The 20,809-nt window shown below is 41.8% G+C and overlaps 2 protein-coding genes across 2 annotated transcripts; both read right to left on the bottom strand.

Moving 5' to 3' along the window:
- Positions 1-6,832: 6,832 nt before the first annotated feature.
- LOC127080419 (CLP protease regulatory subunit CLPX1, mitochondrial) lies at positions 6,833-8,208 on the bottom strand. The gene is made up of 3 exons (XM_051020739.1): positions 8,134-8,208; positions 7,826-8,039; positions 6,833-7,494 (listed from the first exon to the last, which is right to left on the bottom strand). Exons 1-3 carry the CDS (start codon positions 8,206-8,208, stop codon positions 6,848-6,850), a joined length of 936 nt encoding a protein of 311 aa, XP_050876696.1. The 3' UTR covers positions 6,833-6,847.
- An 878-nt stretch (positions 8,209-9,086) lies between these two features.
- On the bottom strand, positions 9,087-19,328 carry LOC127080417 (uncharacterized). Its single transcript, XM_051020737.1, has 4 exons — positions 17,360-19,328; positions 17,136-17,221; positions 16,678-17,030; positions 9,087-9,483 (listed from the first exon to the last, which is right to left on the bottom strand). The coding sequence occupies exons 1-4, from the start codon at positions 19,326-19,328 to the stop codon at positions 9,087-9,089; spliced, it is 2,805 nt and encodes a 934-aa protein (XP_050876694.1).
- Positions 19,329-20,809: the final 1,481 nt, after the last annotated feature.

The raw sequence follows: 20,809 nt of genomic DNA, 5'->3' as shown, positions 1-20,809 counted from the left end.
AAGAGAGGAGGGCAAATTTTGAGGTGTTACACCTCTGGACCTTCATTAGAGGACCTGGTCAAACAACTAGCTGATCGCGTAACGTCCTTTGATTTTATTCCCATCTCCGTACGACGGAAAAGTTTCCTCCAGTATCGCACTACTGGGGAACATTGCTGATCTGACATCATGATGCTAAACTCCTCAGAGTAACATCTTCCAACTTCTGGCAAAACCAATTCTCAAGCGGTAACCACGACTTGAGTCGCGCTGATCGCGTAACATTTCCATCTCTGTCCGACGGAAAAGATTTCCTCCAGTATCGCACTACTGGGGAAGTACTGTTGATAAAAATACGGTGGTGCACTCCTCGGAGCAACACCTTCACCTTCGGGCAAAACCACCTCTCAAACGATGACCACGGTTTGAGACTAGCTTATGCTTGCAATATGATGCATGGTTGATTTTTCTGCGTAATGCTCCACAATTATGGAAATGCTACGCGATTTATTATGCAATATGATATGCTATTTACATGATGCATGTATAAAAAGTATCCCCCTCAAGGGACTCTTCTGGGGAGCTCGAGACACTCTGCTGAGGAACTCGCCACCACTCCAATCTCCACCCTACTGGGGAACATCACTGCTGCTGGGAAAAAGGAAACCCTTGCTGGGGAAAAACCTCCTTTGCACCCAATCCGCTTGGGGAATTGCTGGGGAGAGATCCACCAACGCACTCTGTAGGGATACAACAGTCTTTGACTTGCTGGGGATACAACACTCCTGACTCTGTTTGGGGAACCACTGCACACAGATACTTCCGCTGGGGAACAACAACCTTCAGGCCTGGCGACTGGGGAAGCATTGATCTAAAACCTGCTGGGGATAACCATCCTGACCCTGCTAGGGAAGCCACAAACCTTGGATCTGCTGTGGAATTAGTCCTCACGACTCTCCTTGGAGAGATGAGGAAAATCTGATACCGAACACCCGTCGATTCGTCGACCCCTGGCATTCCACATCCAATTCCACTATCCTCTTTCCAATTTTGAAAACTCCCAGACTCGTCCGGACCTTTCTGCTCCATCATCTTGTATTCCAAACCGCTCCGTACTCGACGGAAAGAGAACTCCCGGGACTTATACAGGCTTTTCAATTTTCAGACTTTGAAGAGTCTTCTTGATTAATTTCCAAGGATCGTCGTACGCCCTTCGACGTCTTTTCACCGTTCCCCTATTCATTCGTCCCTGACTGGACTCCGTGGGGACTGTTCATCAAAAGCTTCCACATCACAACCTGCAAGTGAGTGAAAATATCTAACAGTACCTGCAAAAGAGATCGTTATATAAAACCGTGCCCCAGGCGTGTCAAGATTTCAACACTTGGGTCACTCAACCTTCCGAATAAGATTTCAAATTTTCAATCTTATAAGCATGCATTGGAAGGGACCTGTATGTCTTAAAAATGCAAAATTCTTTATCACAAACAATTGGATGTTTTTGCAATCAAAACGGTAATGAAAAACAAAAAACAAAATTATTTGACTGAATGTGCATTTTATTGATTGGAAAAGTGTGGCTCAAATTGAACAATACAAAGGAAGCAATTCCTAAAAAGAGGTAATTGCGTACAAAAGGAAAAATCTATCCTAATGGCAATGTGAAACCCGTGATCTCATCGAGTTCCAACTCGGTTACACCCCATATGTCCTCAGACCCTCCGTGCTTTCTGCCTTCTGAACAAGACGCTTCTAATTGATCTCTACCGGGTATTATCCATGATGCTTTAACCAAAGCGCAAACGATCATGCCAGATGCAGTTGTTCGTTTCAATCCCTCTCTTGCCTGGACCGCCCTTTCGGGTTTTCAGTCCACCGGGATACCCTTTTTTGCCCAAGCCGCCTTTTCAGGTTTTCGACTTGCCGGGTGTACAATTTTTTCATTTTTATCCCTAATTTTTGCCCGAACCTCTCTTTCTGTTTTTTGGTTCGCCGGGATGCCCATTTTTGCCTGGACTATTTTATTCTTTTCGTCCAGCGGGTCTCTTTATACGAAGTATTTTTTAACTGCGTCCGCATTCACAGGGGATGGAAAATCCTCGCCATCCATGGTCGTCAACAACAAGGCTCCACCAGAGAAAACCTTCCTGACCACGAACGGACCTTCATAATTGGGTGTCCATTTGCCCCTTCGATCGTTTTGAGGAGGAAGGATCCTTTTCAGCACCATATCACCTACGTGATATACCCGAGGTCATACCTTTCTGTCAAAAGCTGTTGATACAACTGCCCATGACAGATGGCTGTCAGCCTCTTTTCTTCAATCAGGCTTAACTCCTCGTACCGGGTCTTTACCCATTCAACCTCTTGCAATTTCACGTCCATCAGGACTCTCAAAGAGGGAATCTGAACCTCAACCGGTAGCACGGCTTCCATTCCATATACCAATGAGAAAGGCGTTGCCCCAGTAGATGTGCGCACCGATGTTCGATACCCATGCAATGCAAATGGCAACATCTCATGCCAGTCTTTGTAGGTTACCACCATTTTCTGCACAATCTTCTTGATATTCTTATTGGCTGCCTCAACCGCCCCATTCATCTTCGGACGATAGGGAGAAGAATTGTGATGCTTGATCTTGAATTCCCGGCACAGTTCTGCCATCATTTTATTGTTCAAATTAGAACCATTATCAGTAATGATCCTCTCGGGAACCCCATATCTGCAAATGATGTCTCTCTTGAGGAATCTGGCAACGACCTGCTTCGTCACTGTCGCACCTCGAAAAAAATGGGGATACGACTACAAAGCGAAGCGTGATCGCACGCTCGCAATGATGGACTGAACAGAGTCGCCACCGAACTTTATTTATTCCTAATAAGGAAAGGGGAAATATCGATAAAACCCCTAAAAGAAAGGATAAGATATGATCATCGCAACCAATATCAGGGTTCGGGAGTCGATTACGCAAGGGGAAGGTATTAGCACCCCTCACGTCCGTTGTACTCAACGGGAACCATTAGGTCAGTTGTGTGCGTTAATGTTAGTTTGAAATGTTAGGCTTTTCGAATTATTAGGTGGGAAAGAAAGAATAGAAGAGAGAAGAAATGTTTTTGGATTTTTTAACGAAGGACTAAACCTAAGTTTTTTATTAGTGAGCCTGACAAGATTTACAAATCCTGCTCCTACGTATCTCAAAAGAGAAATCAAGGCTTACGTAGTTCTGGGTAGAAAAATGTTTGTTTGTTGGTCGATTTTAGCGAAAGCTACTTTGTGTCAAATCGACGAAAACATTGTTGGACTACCCAAAACAGGTGGAAAAACATTGCCTTGTATTGTTTTGAAACAAAGTACCTTTCGTTTGTGAAAAGGTTTAAGAGATCAATCGCACGGCGACGAGGAAAGAAATTGATTGGTTTGGTGTATTTTGAGTGATGGCGAGAACTTGGATGAGCGAGATATACATCTCGAATCCTAGTCTCAGGAGTGCACGGCATACGCCATGTTCCATTTCCATCTTTATTGAAAAAAGTATTAAGTTAGGAATTAGGTATTTTGAAGTTTGAAAGACGAGTACTTATGACCTACAAGCTCTTACAGTTTGGGTCTAATACTCGGGACTACGTCTGGACATTCCACCCAGGCAGTCTGTTTCTTTCCAATATTGCTAAGAAAAATGATTCGAATATTTATGGATGTTTTGGAGGGAAGACGAATATTTATGGCTTGCAAGCTCTTACAGCTTGAGCCTAATATTCGGGATTACGACTGGATATTCCCTCCAGGTAATCTTTTTCTTCCAACTTTATTAAGGAAAAGATTTGAATATTAGAGTGTGGAAGGGAAGACGAATATTTATGGCTTGCAAGCTCTTACAGCTTGAGCCTAATATTCGGGATTACGACTGGATATTCCCTCCAGGTAATCTTTTTCTTCCAACTTTTATTTAGAAAACGATTTGAATATTTAGAGTATTAAAGAGAAGACGAATATTAACGGCTTGCAAGCTCTTACAGCTTGAGCCTAATATTCGGGATTACGACTGGACATTCCATCCAGGTAATCTTTTTCTTCACGTTTTATTTAGAAAATGATTTTGAATATCGGATTAAAATAATCAAAGTACATTAAAATTGATATTTAACAATTAAAATAAAATTAAAGGGTAAACATTAGGAGGGGATTAAAAAATGTGAAATAGAAATTAAATTTTTGCAAAAATCAAATATGGCACACATATGGGAATTGAACCCAAGATCTAAGGTCTGCCAAAGCATCCCTTTACCAACTCTACCAGACAAGTATTCTCGTCATATAGCCTCAAGCACTAATACATAACATAAAAAATGGATCTAGCTTTAAATAAAACACAAAGTTAAAACAGTAGCAGGTCCTTTTAAACAGATTCATTTTGATGCACACCTGCTACAAAAAAACAAATGGAATTATCCTTCTGAAAAAAATAAAATAGAAAAAAATGTTTCTTCCATGGACTGTGAACCGTACATCATCTCTCATGCAATGCAAATATGTCCGAACAACAACAATCAACAAAAAATATAACCGGAACTCAAACTCCTTTCATTTTCGATACATTTCTTTCATAAGCAAGTCAGCTATGAACGCACCTGATGTCGAGTGACGATGTTGCGTGATGTCGATGCTAGATTCTTGGACCGCGTCGAAAATGGTTATACCGTGGTGGCGGTTATAGCGACGTCCCTATTGTTTCAGCTTGTTATCTTTTCGAGCACCAAAGTCTTCACCGAGTGAGATGAATGGCAACTCCAGATTTTGTATTGCTGTTACCTAACAACAGACTAGCAAATCCACGTTATCGGAGAGGTCGTAATGAGAGCCAAGGTGGAAGATGCTATGGTTGATGGGAAAAATGAGATTTAGGGTGGGTGGTTCAACGGTAGGATTTTATTTGTGTGAACAGTCAGCTCTTTGTGTTCTTGCAAAATTCTCTCTTCCTTGTTAGCGATCAGTGGCGGCTACTATATGGAATTAGGGTTTTTCTGGCTCCCCCTCAAAGTGAACAGTGGCCTCTCTTATATATAACTCATCTCCTCTCTGCTGTGCTGCTGTATTTTCTCAGAGTAGTGGAGGTCTGCTGTGCAGTGGAGAGGTTTTGAATTTTGTCCATATCCAACTTGTGGTCCCCTTCTCAATTCTCTTCATTTTGAAAACTCTACTGTTGGTAAGAAAAACTTTCACCACTGTAACTTACTTAGCTGAAAAGTTTGTTTTAAAATTAACTGATTTTGTGTGTTATGTGTTGCAGCAGTCCTGCTTGGAAATTGAATGATGCTTTGGTATGGTTTTCATATGACTTTGGGTGCGATTCATTCGGAGGCACAATGTTGCGGCATTGGCTTTTTACTGTGAATCCGAATATTTTGCTTGGTACTCCACATTTCCAGGAATCAAATTATAGAGCTTCCTGTAGTATAAGGCTATAGGTCTTCGTTGTTTGTAACAAACATGAAAGATCTGGTGCAAATTTCTCAGCTAGAATAGCCGCTTTAAGTGACAATTCTTCACGCATTGCAAACTCTGCTGTGCTGAGATAGGCTCATTAATCGCCACTGAGTTGAAGGGAGCACAGGCATTGCCGCTTGGATACGCCACCGGATAGAGTCTAGCAGTCGTGGAGTCTAAGTGATTCTGCAAAGTCTCCAACAACTCTCGATCAAATCCAGAAACCTTTCGTGTCGGTTCATTAGTTGTCTTTGAAACAGGTTTCAACCTAAGCCAACTTGGAGGATAATCAGTTTATCATACAGAAGTATGAGAATTCCATCTGAATTAGAATCCTCAAGTGGAGGTAAAGAAATACGCAGTCCAATATGACCTAAAGCTTGCATTGCAACAGCAGCAAAAGCAGAAGTTTCAGAATTAACCACATCAACTAGGCATCTAAGTGTTTTCCGGAGAGAAATTTCTGGCATAAGTGCTCTAGACAAATAATCTGCAGTGATATATCCTATTGCACAAAGCGCACCGGGCTGAGTCTCAAATCTAGGCTTATGTTTTTGGCTGAAAATTGAAGTTAATTCCGAAATAACATCAGATGTTGCAGGCAGAGGAAGAGCAGAAGACACGATTCCAAGTAAACATGCAATGGATTCCCGAGTGTCCCAATCTACATGATTCAGTAGTAGTTGCTTAAGCCATGAAACTTTGAGAGCATAATGTGATGCTACCACCTCTGGCATATGCGATCCAATTATAAGCAATGCTTTGGAAGAAGTGGCATGCAACTCAACAGAGCCTTCAAATGACATAGAGTGTTCCAAGAGCAAACAAAATGTCTTCACTGATGATATAATTTCAGGCGAGCCTTTTGAATTTTAATTTGCTTTGAATCATCAATTGAAACTTCATGTTGGTTGCCTTCAACATATTCCATTTATGTGAATCCAAGTGAACTCATATAAGAATACAAACTCTCCAACTCAATGGCCTTTTCATCATCGGCCCCTTGAGGAACTTTGGTGTGAACATTTGCATCTTGAGAAGGGTTAACAACAGTGCTAGCTTCAGAATCATTGTTTCGGCGTGCGAGGGAATCATTTGGTCGAACAAGAAGAGTGCGTCTTGGCCTAATGATATTTCTTTTCAATATCTTCAAAGACATCCTCATATAAATCTCTCAGGGTAGAACCAGATGTATTTGATGCAACAGCTTGATATTGAGGCAACTCTTTCACCTTCAAGCAGTAATCTCGCCATTGTGTTTTAGCAGTGAATGAAACAGTTCTATGAAGAATAGAAGGGTTTTTCCTTTGAATTTTCAGTTTGGGAATGTTGATAGAATTCAGGATTCGATTGGAGGTTAGTTGGTGAAAACGGTTCCGTTCTGTTACCGTTTTTTCTGTTTCTGTTTTAGGTACCGGTAATAGGTCCTCATTTGCATTAGGTGCCTTTGTTCGAATCTCCTTGGCTTTATCAGCCCGATGAAGGGTGTTTTGTTTCTGCTTCTTGATCTCCGCCAGAAATCTCCACTGTCTCTGAATTGTTCTTCAATAGTTCCTAATAAGGATGATGCAACAGCCGCCTCGGTGATACTTCCGGCTTTCATCTTTGTACGTACGGGTGCTCCAAATCCAACTGAAGAGTCTTGGCGCCTGTCTGAAATTGTTTTCTCTAAGTCAATGAAGGCTCCTCCGCAGATGAAAAGTATATTCTTTGTGTCAATCTGAATATTGTCACCTCTCGGATGCTTTCGAGCTCCCTTTTCAAGAACATTGACAATCGTTCCCTCAAGCATTTTCAGTAATGCCTGCTGAACACCTTCACCGGAGACATCTCTACTGATATTAAGGCTCTCAGACTTTTTGGTAATCTTGTCAACTTCATCAATGTAAACAATGCCTTGCTGAGCAGCTGCCACGTTATAATCTGCAGCCATGAGGAGCTTGTATAATATGGACTCCACATCTTCTCCAACATAACCAGCCTGAGTGAGTGTAGTTGCATCTTTCTTCAAGAATCGACCGGTTCTTCCGACTGGAAATTGAAGTCCGGCTCTGACGGATCTTGTGACCGCCTTCTTCCATTACACCTCCAACGGCACCTCCACTGAATAGATCTTCCATAGCTATGCTACTCTTGTTTGTGTTCGAATGGATTATATCTGCAGGCAAATATGTTTCTCTTTGATGAAAATAACAAGCGAGCAGATTCTAAAGTAGATCTCATTCCACTACTCATTTGGCTGCCAAGGTTCGACAATACATGACTTTGGTCACCAACATGTTGTTTCTGCTGCAGTAGCTATGATTGTGATACCATAATAAACTCATTCTTTCCAGGCTGGTAACACCATATATAATTGTACCAACAATAAGTGCAGAAACAGCAGCAACAATTTTTGTTGTTCTGGCGAGCACGATTTTACTGGAGCTATTTACATCATTTGGCGTGGTTGCACTAGTAAGAAGATTCATTCCAAAATCATCAGATTCAGAGTACTTAACACCTTCTATTAAAGCATTTATGGAACTGTAAGAAGCATCCTGCAAATTCCGAGCTTTTTTGTCTGTTATATCAGTCTGCCAAGCGTACACAGACCGATCCTACTGCTGGATGATTCTCTCCTTTATTGGTCTTTAAGACAGTTATCGCTTCTCAAATGCAAAAACAAACTTCATCAAATTGAGACAAAGATAAGTATGCGTCTCCGATGCTGCAGTTGAGGTGATGCGGTAATCGTTGTCCCATCTTCGATGAATGCCTTCACTAAGATACAAGGAATCAAGCTCCACAACCTGATCTTGTAGGATTGCTGCAAGTACAGGGTCCTTTTCGACATTACAACGAACGAGCTCCCACTATTAGATCCTGCTATGGCGCTAGTGTACAATTTTTTCACTGTTCCATAATACATTCAAAGCTTGTGTGAATTTCTGCTGGAAACTATCCAATGACTTGTCAAAAGATTCTGCACAAAATATGCCTTTCTCTTTGGATCAAGAGTCGAATTGCGATAAACCTTCCGAATCTCCGACTCAAGTTCAGTCTGATTCATCCGGAATATGTCTTTCTAACCTGGCTTGGACATTTGATCATTGTGGTCCAAGCATTCTTGATACTCAGAAACTCTGTGAGAAGTGCTACAATGTGACGTTCCCGTCTGTGTTATAGACTCCGGACTCTCTTTCCAGCATTCATTAAGTCATTCATTGAACATAATATTCTTAGTTGCCTGCTTCCATGCAAGTCATCAAGCTTACTGAACAGATAAGCGGCACCCCATTTTAGCAGGCTGTGATTAGTACTCTGGTTAACCAACTGCACTTTACTGTCAAGAGTTACACCCTCTTTTGCAAGCATTAAGACCTTTTCTTCAACAGTGAGGTATAAGTACAATCTCAAAAACTGTTAACTTATTGAACTTTGAGCTGATGGACCTTTTTGTAGGCATTTCAGGTCATTTTGCGGGTCCAAACCACTATCAAATAATATAACAGTATCCACAGATGACAGCTTAATGCACTGCTATCTATCAAGAAAACAAATCACCCACTTTCTCTATCATTAAATGCGGCCAAAACAGCTTGCTTCTTTGAAGGAATGTAACCTCTACCATATCGTACATATCAATTGTTTCCAAATCTCTGACAGAGAACATCATCCAGAATATTTCCAATTGATCCAAAACCACTGCTAGACGGAAATAATAGCATCACTCTTAACTCACGACTTTTAGCTTCAACGAGGGTCTTTTCAAGAAGTTGCAATTTTCCACTTGCTTTTATTCCAATATCTAAATGTTCTTCAACAGGTAGACCTCTAGTGACCAAACTACTCAGTGTTGGGTCAAGGAGATAAGGATGGTTGCAACATTTTCTTGTTGAGATGATAAGGTTGCAGAGGGCATCAACAAAACCAGACTTTTGGCCTGAGCATAACGATAATGAGTTTGAAAGCAACATTGAACAATACTGCTCAAGCCGCAAACTGGAAGGCTGCGCAGGAATCCAATACTCTGTAAACCTGCTGGAGTCAGAACTGCACTTAAAGTACAATATATTGTTCCAATTGACTCTTCAAATTGGAGATGCTTGCAGATGAGAAATGTAACTCATTATGTCCTTGTAAATCACTTACAGCCAGAGATCCTGACTTAATTTCTGCGGTAACACTGCCACCCCTAACAGCAACATCCTCAATACCCACTGACGATTTTTTCAATGATCGTCCTTTTAATAATTTCACAACATCAGGCAGAAAATAACTTGTTTCATCAGTTTTTTTTTATCTTATCAACATGAATAAACATGTTGCAAAGAAAACACCAGCAAAAATGGGGTTTTTCACTATTAACCATTAATGGACGTCAGGTTTTCCTTCAATGTCCAATAGCATGACAATGAGGAGTTGTTGGTAACCCCACACCTCCACAGGTATAGTATCCAAACTCCAAACAAACCCATATGGACTTTGTATCGGATTTGGATTCTAATGATGCACCACCTTCAGAGAACTGTTTTTGTTGAGGACTGCAATCTAACCACCTGCCTCTTTCTAAATATTGTGGAATTTCTTGAATATGAATGGAATTTTTTTCAATGTGAATGAAGAAATTATGAATGTAAATTTGGAATGTGAAAAACGTAAAAATATGAAATAGTAAACATGAACATGAGTGAAGGATATGAAGGTGAATGAAGAAAGAATGCAAACGAGTGATTGACGGAGAAAAATTTTTAGGGCCAAAATCGGGGTATGACAGTTGCCCCTATTTAAACATTCTCCACCAGAGGAAAATGAAACAACATTTTTCATCGGATCGCAGTGGGGGATGGTTAAATACCATAGAGACCCAGATTTTGAACCTGAAAAATGAAAATGCTATGATATGATATGCATGGATGCAGGACTCTTTATTTTTGATTTTATCTGTTAGGGACACGGTGAATCCTTAACAGGAGATGCTACTGGACAAACCCATCTGTGGGGAATACTGATGGTCCACAGAGAAACAGACACAATAGGGTAAAATAAACCGCTGGGGATAACAATCCTGCTGGAGAATCAGACACACACTGGAGAGTACTCAAAGTGAAATTTGATGAACGACACTTAGAATACAAGAGACTTTGGTAGTAAGTTCACACATGACTTACTAAAACCGAATAAGAAATTTCTACAACAGGTTCGTACATGACCTGATAACACTGAAACAAACATGGAGAAAGATTCTTCAAAACAGGTTCATACATGACCTGGTAATATTGGAATAAAGGCTCAACAACAGGTTCATACATGACCTGACAATGTTGGGGAATATCAAGAATTTCTGACAGCAAGTTCAAACATGACCTAACAAAACTCAGAAAAATCAAAAAGTGTATCAACAAGTTCATACATGACCTGATGACAAACTTGAACATTTTGAGAAAATTTCCACAACAAGTTCATACATGACTTGGTAATACTGGAATAAGGGCTCAACAGCAACAGGTTCATACATGACCTAACAATGCTGGAACATTTTGAGAAAATTTCCACAACAAGTTCATACATGACTTGACAACATTGGAAAGATTCTTCAAAAACAGGTTCAGACATGACCTGAGAATATTGGAATAAAAGCTCAACAGCAACAGGTTCATACATGACCTAACAATGCTGGAACATCCAAAGAATTTTCAACAACAGGTTCATAAATGACCTGACAACACTTGACTATTCAAAGAAATTAATTAACAGGTTCATACATGACCTGACATCACTTGGAAGAAATCAAAGGGGGGTTTTACCAACAGGTTCATACATGACCTGAGAATATTGGAAAACATACAAAGCAAGTTTCATCAATAGGTTCATACATGACCTGACATCACTTGGGAAAAATCAAAGGGGGTTTTACCAATAGGTTCATACATGACCTGGGAATATTGGAAAACATAAAAAGCAAGTTTCATCAATAGGTTCATACATGACCTGACATCACTTGGGAAAAAAATCAAAGGGAGTTTTACCAATAGGTTCATACATGACCTAAGAATATTGGAAAAAACCCAAAGAAAACTTTAACAACAGATTCATACATGACCTGCTGATATTGGAAAACATACAAAGCAACATCATTGGAGTTTTCTAACACAAAAACCTCCAAGCTTCTGGGAATTCCTCAAAATGATGAGTCATACATGACTCTCACGGAACCATCAGGAAAGACAGGGTAATTAAACTCTCTGTACGTGCCAACAACAATTGGACTTTTAACCGTAAGTAAAGGACTACAACCAACTTTTAACGGAGTTTGCCAACAACAATTGGACTTGATGAAAGCCAATAGTAAATAAATACCGACCACAACGGAGTTTGCCAGCAACAACTGGACTTGAAATGATATTGGCGACAACCAAACTTCAGATATCAATCACAAATGTATTTACAAACAGACTGACAGTGATGCCAACGACAATTGGGTTTAAAATAAATGTTGGTTACAACCCGACCTTAAAGGATACCAGTTACAACTGGATTTGGTCAAAAACACTGGTGACAACCAGACTTAACAGACGATGCCAGTAACAACTGGTCTCAGAGGTCAAGGGATACAATCAACAACGAGACCTGAGATTATGCAAAAGAGCGCTAAGCACTTCGAGCTATGCATGGTTTGAATTTTGCTTATATGCATGATGCATGAATGATCATGAAATGCAAACGCTGACAATATACAGACTGGAAATTAGGGAAAGCTTTATGGAGGTACTGAATCCTCAACACCGATAACTCAACCGAAGGAGTGAGTAAATGCATCAAAGGAGGATCTATCAAGCTGAACAGTTACAACTGGCCCAATAATCCTTCCAGAGAATGATAAATTTGTGCTCTCTGGAGATAGATGTTGATCATCCAAGGGGGAGTCTTGCAACTTGAGACTTGCAGGGAAAGACGAAAGATTTCCTTTTAATATTTCCACATGTCAAAGCAAAATTGTGTTTCTCAATATGTTGAAAAATTCTTTTTTTTTTGAGTTCAAAATTTCATTATTAACAAATAAATGACATTTTGCATAACAAAGAAAATCAGAGAAAAACAGCAAATGATAGAATTTGATGGGCAAACTTGTATTTATTCAAGAATGGTAGCACGCAAATGGCGTAGCCCCATGGAATGTTACAAATTTGAAAATGGCAATAGGGAAAGGTTTACATTGAATCGCAATGACTACTACTATCCCTAATAACAATGACTCCACGAGACCTCGCTTCTGAAGGGAGTAACTAGGTTGATCTTCCATTTTTAGCTCTTTTGTGTTGATCAGTGACAACCAATGCAGTCTATGCCTTTTGTCCCTAATTTTTGCCTGGATCGCCCTTTCGGGTTTTCAATCCACCGGGACGCTCCTTTTTGCCTAAGTCGCCCTTTCAGGTTTTCGACTTAGCGAGCTACCATTTTTTTTTATCCCTAACTTTTGCCTGGACCGCCCTTTCGGGTTTTCAGTCCACCGGGATTTGTCAGGCATAGTATCTTTTGACTGCATCAGAGTTCACAGGGTGACTGAGCTCTTCGCCATCCATAGTTGTGAGAAATAGAGCACCTCCAGAGTATGCTCTCTTTACAACGTATGGGCCTTCATAGTTGGGAGTCCACTTCCCACGTGAATCTTTGTGTACTGGCAAGATCTTCTTAAGCACGAAATCTCCTTCCTTGAACTCTCGAGGACGGACCTTTTTGTCAAATGCCTTCTTGATTCGTTGCTGGTACAATTGTCCATGGCACAGAGCGGTCATACGCTTCTCATCAATGAGGTTAAGCTAATCATAGTTGTTTTGGATCCATTCAGCTTCGTCCAACTTGGCTTCCATCAATATTCTCGTTGAAGGTATCTTTACTTCGACTGGGAGAACTGCGTCCATCCCATACACTAAGGAGAATGGGGTTGCCCCTGTTGAAGTGCGGACTGAGGTCCGGTATCCATGCAAAGCAAAGGGGAGCATCTCGTGCCAATCCTTATAAGTCTTCACCATCTTTTGCAGGATCTTCTTGATATTTTTATTGGCAGCTTCAACAGCACCGTTCATATTTGGACGGTATGGAGAAGAATTATGGTGGTCAATCTTGAAACTCTCACATAATTCTGTCATTGTCTTATTGTTCAAGTTTGAACCGTTGTCGGTGATGATCTTGCTTGGGATTCCATAGCGGCAGATAATCTCCTTCTTGATAAAGTGAGCAACCACATGTCTCGTCACATTGGTGTAGGAAGCAACCTCTACCCATTTAGTAAAGTAATCAATGGCAACCAGGATGAAGCGGTGACCATTGGAAGCCTTAGGTTCTATAGCACCAATCATGTCGATGCCCCACATTGAAAAAGGCCAAGGTGATGTCAAAACATTCAGCAATGTTGGCGGTACATGCACCTTATCAGCATAAATTTGGCATTTATGACATTTTCTTGCATAGCTGAAACAATCGGATTCCATGGTCAACCAGTAATAGCCAGCTCTCAAAATCTTCTTCGCCATGGCATGTCCATTAGCATGGGTTCCAAAAGATCCTTCATGAATCTCCTTGATCAACATGTCTGCTTCGTGTCTATCCACGCATCTGAGCAGAACCATGTCATGGTTTCTCTTGTAAAGCACATCATTACTCAAAAAGAATTTGGATGATAACCTTCTCAGAGTTTTCTTATCCAACAATGTAGCATCTTCTGGATACTCTTGACTTAAAAGATATCGCTTGATGTCATGAAACCATGGTTTACCATCAGTTTCTTCTTCAATCAGCTGACAGTAGGCAGGCTCATCTCTTCGTTCGATTCGAATAAGCGGAGCTTCATTGTGGAATCTGACTTGGTACATTGATGCTAATGTTGCCAAAGCGTCAGCCACTTGATTTTCTACCCTTAGGATGTGATGGAAAGTGATATCGTCGAAGTATTCTATCATCTTCACAACATGAGCGCGATACGGGACTAGCTTCGTATCACGAGTTTCCCATTCACCTTTGACTTGATAGATCACTAAGGCTGAATCTCCATACACCTCAAGGATCTTGATTCGGAGATCAATTGCGGCTTCAAGACCAAGGATGCAAGCTTCATATTCAGCGACATTATTCGTACAATCAAAGCACAACCTTGCTGTGAAAGGGGTAAAGCCACCATTTGGATTCATCAAAACAGCTCCCACACCATGACCACTGTAATTGGAGGAACCATCGAACGCGAGCTTCCATCGAGATCCTGGTTCTGGTCCTTCATCTGGGCCTGGGATCTCACAATCCTTTATCACCATTATATCCTCATCGGGGAAATCAAACTTCAAGGGCTGATAGTCTTCAACTGGTTGATGAGCAAGATACTCTGCTAACACACTTCCCTTAATCGCCTTCTGGGTTACGTACTGGATGTCGTACTCTGACAAAAGCATCTGCCAACGGGCAAGTCTTCCAGTCAAGGCAGGTTTCTCAAAGATATACTTTATTGGATCCATCTTCGAGATCAACAAAGTAGTATGGCAAATCATGTACTGCCTCAAACGACGAGCGGCCCATGCTAGCGCACAACAAGTTTTCTCCAAAAGTGAATATCGACTTTCACAATCGGTAAACTTTTTACTCAGATAGTAAATAGCATGTTCTTTTCGACCAGTTTCGTCATGCTGCCCCAACACGCATCCCATTGATCCTTCAAGCACAGTCATATACATGATTAATGGCTTTCCCGGGACAGGTGGAATCAAAATAGGAGGCTCTTGCAAGTATTGACGAATCTTCTCAAAAGCATTTTGACAATCATAATTCCATTCAACAACTTGATCTTTTCGAAGCAATTTGAAGATAGGCTCACACGTGGCCGTCATGTGTGAGATAAACCTTGAAATGTAATTCAAACGTCCAAGGAAGCCTCTGACCTCTCGCTCGGTGCGTGGGGCAGGAATTTCCTGTATAGCTCGGACCTTGTCAGGGTCTACCTCAATTCCTCGTTGACTAACAATGAAACCAAGCAACTTCCCTGAACGGACACCAAATGTGCATTTTGCAGGGTTTAATCGTAATCTAAATTTTCTGAGGCGTTCAAAAAGCTTCTTCAGATGGTTCATATGATCTTCTTCATTCTGAGATTTAGCGATCATGTCGTCAACATAGACCTCTATCTCCTTGTGCATCATATCATGGAAGAGAGTGACCATAGCTCTTTGGTAAGTTGCCCCAGCATTTTTGAGACCGAAAGGCATTACCTTGTAGCAAAAAGTCCCCCAAGGGGTGATAAAAGTGGTCTTCTCCATGTCATCTGGAGCCATCTTGATTTGATTGTATCCCGAAAAACCGTCCATAAAGGAGAAGACAGCAAATCTTGCAGTGTTGTCTACCAAAGTATCAATGTGTGGTAGAGGGAAATCGTCTTTTGGACTAGCTCTGTTTAGATCCCTATAGTCAACACACATCCTCACCTTACCATCCTTTTTGGGCACAGGTACAATATTAGCTACCCATTGTGGGTACTTCGCCACTGCGAGAAAACCAACGTCAAATTGTCGTTTGACTTCTTCACGAATCTTCAGAGCCATATCTGGTCTTGTTCTTCGGAGTTTTTGTTTTACTGGCGGGCATTCTGGCTGAAGCGGGAGCTTGTGCTCAACGATGTCGGTGTCTAGACCTGGCATATCCTGGTATGACCACGCAAACACATCCACATATTCTTGTAGCAGCTTAACTAATCTCTCCTTGATGCTTGCTTCAAGTGTGGTACCAATTTTGACTTCTTCTTCTCTTCCTCTGTGCCAAGATTGATTGTTTCCACAGGTTCTTCATGTGGCTGAAGGGCTTTGGACTCGTGCTCGAGCAGCCTTGCCAATTCGTCGGGGATGTAACAATCTTCTTCACCCTCCTCTTCCGCTTGGTAGATAGGGGAGTCGAAGTTATGAGAGGTAGTAAAGTCATTGGATTCAACGGGGTTATCATTTATTCTGCATGTTTGAATGATTGATTTTTAGAAAAGTAAAAATAAAAGATGTATAAATGAAGAGTTTTTTTTTTGTTTTTGAAAAGATTGCCATTTTCTCAAGAGAAAGCAAAATGAATGAATAATAAGAATTTAACAAAATGTCTTTCATTCATTGATAATGATTATTTGAAAAATGAAAAGGGGCCCTACAACATGATCCATTAGCCTTGGGCAGAGCTAAGGATTTGAAAGGAAAATACAACAATTATTACTTTGACAAAGGAAAAATTTCGGGGATCTCAACCGCCTTCCAGTTGTCCAAAGTTGTCTCACACCGGTAAACCAAACATGGCTCATCTTCACTTTCGGTGTTATCTTCAATTGCATTGACCTGATCTCCATGGATGAATCCTGTGCTAAGGAATACCTCCTGGATGCTTCGGGTGTTGTCCTTTGCAGGGACTCGGGCTCCTTTCGCAGCGGAAGGCACATATCCCAGACCAAAGCGATCATGCTTCTCACGAATATCGATAAGCTGACCCCAACCTTCAGGGTTTCCTCCTTCAATACTAGACTTTGCGCTTTTCAGAGAAGCGAAAGATGAACAAGCTTTCCCAACAGGGTCCTTCATTTCCACAAAAGTGGCATTGGCTATTTCAAGAGCTTGGAAAGAAGTTTCCAAAGCGTCCTCATCAGCCTCAATATATCTGAAGGATGAAAGGTGACTGACCACAAAGTCTTCTTCTCCAGAAATGATGATTAGTTGATTGTCCACCACAAACTTCATCTTTTGGTGTAAGGTGGAGGTAACTGCCCCTGCAGCATGAATCCAGGGACGCCCCAATAAGCAGCTATATGCTGGATTAATATCCATGACTTGGAAATTAATTGGGAATACATGAGGGCCAATCAATATGGGCAATTCAACCTCTCCAATCACTGTTCTCCTGGAACCATCAAAAGCTTTCACTACCAAGGCACTAGGCTTCATAGTTGGTCCTTGATAAGATAATTTGGCGAGTGTTCTCTTTGGCATAACATTCAGCGAAGATCCAGTATCAACCAACACTCTCGCCAAAGCATCATCTTTGCATTTCACCGAGATATGGAGAGCACGGTTGTGATTTTGTCCATCCTCAGGTAATTCTTCTCCACTGAAGCTCAAAGTATTGCAGGCTGTGATATTTGCAACTACTCCATCAAATTGGTCTACTGTTATGCTTTGTGTTACATGAGCTTGAGCAAGCACCTTCAACAAAGCTTCCCTATGGGCTTGGGAGCTCAATAACAGAGACAGAATAGAGATCTTAGATGGTGTTTGATGCAGTTGATCCACCATTTTGTAGTCACTTCTCTTGATTAACTTCAAGAATTCAACAGCATCTTCGGATTGGACCACTTCGGGTTCTTTAGTGGGAGCTGCAACTGTTGATTCCTTGGTCGGCCTTTGAGGAGTTACATTGAATTCGGGCGTATAAACCCGACCACTACGGGTCATTCTGCTCATTCCTGCAATATTGGTGACGTCTTCACTTACAGCTTCTGTCACCTCAGCGTCTGAACTTCCTTCAACCACCTTATCCACAGCAGTAATCTCATATTTCCAAGGCACAGCCTTGGTGCTCTCGTAGGGAAAAGGCGTGGGCATACATATCTCGACAGGCGATGGCTTACTGTTCACCGGGACCACTCCACCACTATAATATGGGATTTCGACTGGTTCAGGTAAATTGAAACAAGGTTCAATCACCAACACATCTTCGTTCTTCACAGCACTGGATATTTGAAGCATTCCTTCATCCATCAAGCCTTGAATATTGTCTCGCACCACCTGACATCCTCTTGGGTGTGTGGCACACTCTTCACAGTTGTCATGATCGACATTAACCAGGCCAGCTTCCACCAATCGGGCATGGAATGCTGCCAAAGGAGTCTTTACATCCTCCACCTTCTCAACCGTAACACCAACAGAAGCGTCTTCAATGGCGTTGACTTCAGGATTTCCATGGGGAGGAAGGGGATTGTTCTTCACATTCGGTCCCATGTCCTTAAAAGATAAGATCTTGCTCTCAATCAATTCCCGAACCCTATGCTTTAGAGCGTAACAACCCTCTAGGTCATGCCCGGGGGCACCTTCATGAAAAGGACAGTGTGCATTAGGGTTATACCATGGGGGAAGACGGTCAGGTGGAGGTCCCAAAGGTTTGGGAACCACCAACCCCTTTTGCAATAGGGAAGGATACAACTCAGTGTAGGACATTGGGATTGGATTGAAGGTCACCCTCTCCCCTTGTCTCCTATTTTGGTTCTGAGCATTCTGCCTCGGCGCTTGCGCTCTCGGTTGTTGATAAACAGGAGCTGCTGGTGTTTGTTGATAAGCTGGAGGAGCCACAGCACGTTGTTGAACTGGAGCTGGTCGATAAGCTGGAGGCGCTTGATAAGCCTGAGCAGGCTGTTGATTGAATGCGGGCGTCACGGCAGCCACGTATGGTTGCGGAGCATACTGGATAGGATACATGGGTTGTTGATAGGGAATCGGTTGTTGAACATACTGATGAGGTGGATATTGTTGGGGTCTCCTTCTTGGAGGAGCTCTTCCTTGACCAGCAGTCACGGAATTTGTTTCCCCTTCCTTCTTTCTAGGAAACCCTCCAGAGAACTTCTTTGGATTAGCATTTGAAGTTCCAGCTACAGCCGCCAGTTTTCCATTCCTTACACCATATTCAACACGAGCTCCTATAGCAACAAGCTCGGAGAATCCCAAAGAAGCACTTCCAACCATCTTCTCGTAGAATTGGGGTTGGATCGTGTCGATAAATAGTTCGGCCAATTCTTTCTCAGCAAGAGGTGGTTCAACCTGAGAAGCCAATTCCCTCCATCTTTGAGCATACTCCTTGAAGGACTCCTTGTCATGTTGGAACATGCTCTACAACTGTCTTCTGTCAGGCGCCATATCCATGTTATACTTGTAGTGTTTTATGAACGCATCTGACAGGTCTTGGAAACACCTGATCCTATTCTGATCCAGACTCAAATACCACTTGGAAGGAGCCCCACTCAAACTATCTTAAAAGCAATGGATCATCAACTTGTCATCCTCCACGTGTGCAGCCATTTTTCGGTAGTACATGATGAGATGGCTTTTCGGACAAGTATGCCCCTTGTATTTGTCGAAGTCCGGAGTTTTGAATTTTGCTGGAATCACCAACCCGGATACAAGGCACATTTCTTTGGCAGCAGATCCAAAGACATGGTCACCCTCTAAATCCTGGAACTTCTTCTCAAGGAGTTGCATGTTCTCCTTTACTTCTCTGAAATCCTCAAACCTTACTTCGTCACCAGCAACGGTTGAGTCAACAGTCTGATACATGTGGTTTTGATCTTCATAATGGGGAACATGCCTAGCATAGGCGGCTGGTGGAACCACAGTATGGATGATTGGACGTGCCTCAATGTAAACCGGTAATGGCACGGCTTGTTGGACAGATTGCCCCATGTCGTGCACCACCTCCACTCGGGGGACGAAGTCATAAGGTAGTCCATACGGAGGAAGGGTTGAGGGTAACGTCCTCTGAGGTGGGACTTCCACTGCCGGGCCCGTGGTCTCTGAAATCACGGTCGTCTGCGGAACCTCAAACCTGAAGGTTAAAGCTTGCAGCATCTCTCGCATCTGGGACATGCCTCCTTTGATTTCATCTAGTTCAGCTCTAACTCAGGCGCTCTCTTGTTCTTGTTCAGCCATTCTCTGTCTTGCTCTGGCGCGAGTATTATACTGGTGTTGAAAATTCAGCGTGAAACTGATGGAAGAAAGGGCGCAGTGAGACTCTTTTTTTTTTAAAATGCATGAATGCATGTATGGATGCATTTGTTTGCAAAACTCTTAGTTATCTTTATTATTTGTTCAAGCAATGTTAGAATATAAGAATAACATGTAATAATTGAGAACTAAAATGACAACTTCCATTAATCAAAATCAAATTCGAATACAAAAGGATTTAACTTCAAGTACACATGATTCGAATACAAAAAGATTTAAACACCAACAATTCAAATTCAAGTACAAGTAAACTTAAGTTCTGTCTCAGCTCTTAAGATCGTAGCCAGATCTGTGGTGAGCTCATTCATCATCTTCTTGATAAACTTGACGAAGTTGAAAACTTGAGGAGGCGTGTTTTCTGGACACATACACCAATCCGCTTCCTGGAGTTTTTCTGGGAGTTCCAACATGTTGAGGTTAACAAACCTAGCCAAGTTGCGGAACTTACCATTCCATTCAACATAGAGCTCTTGGAGTTCCTTGATGACCTTTTGATCTTCATCTAAGGTTGCTCTAGCTTCTCTGTACAACCTCTTCCAGTACACACGATCATTCTTCAGGAGTAAGTAGGCTGCATCACCCTCTTG

The sequence above is a fragment of the Lathyrus oleraceus genome, chromosome 5 (genome assembly GCF_024323335.1).
Source record: "Lathyrus oleraceus cultivar Zhongwan6 chromosome 5, CAAS_Psat_ZW6_1.0, whole genome shotgun sequence".
In the NCBI taxonomy this organism is placed as follows: Eukaryota; Viridiplantae; Streptophyta; class Magnoliopsida; order Fabales; family Fabaceae; genus Lathyrus; species Lathyrus oleraceus.
This window is presented reverse-complemented; position numbering and strand designations above follow the sequence as displayed.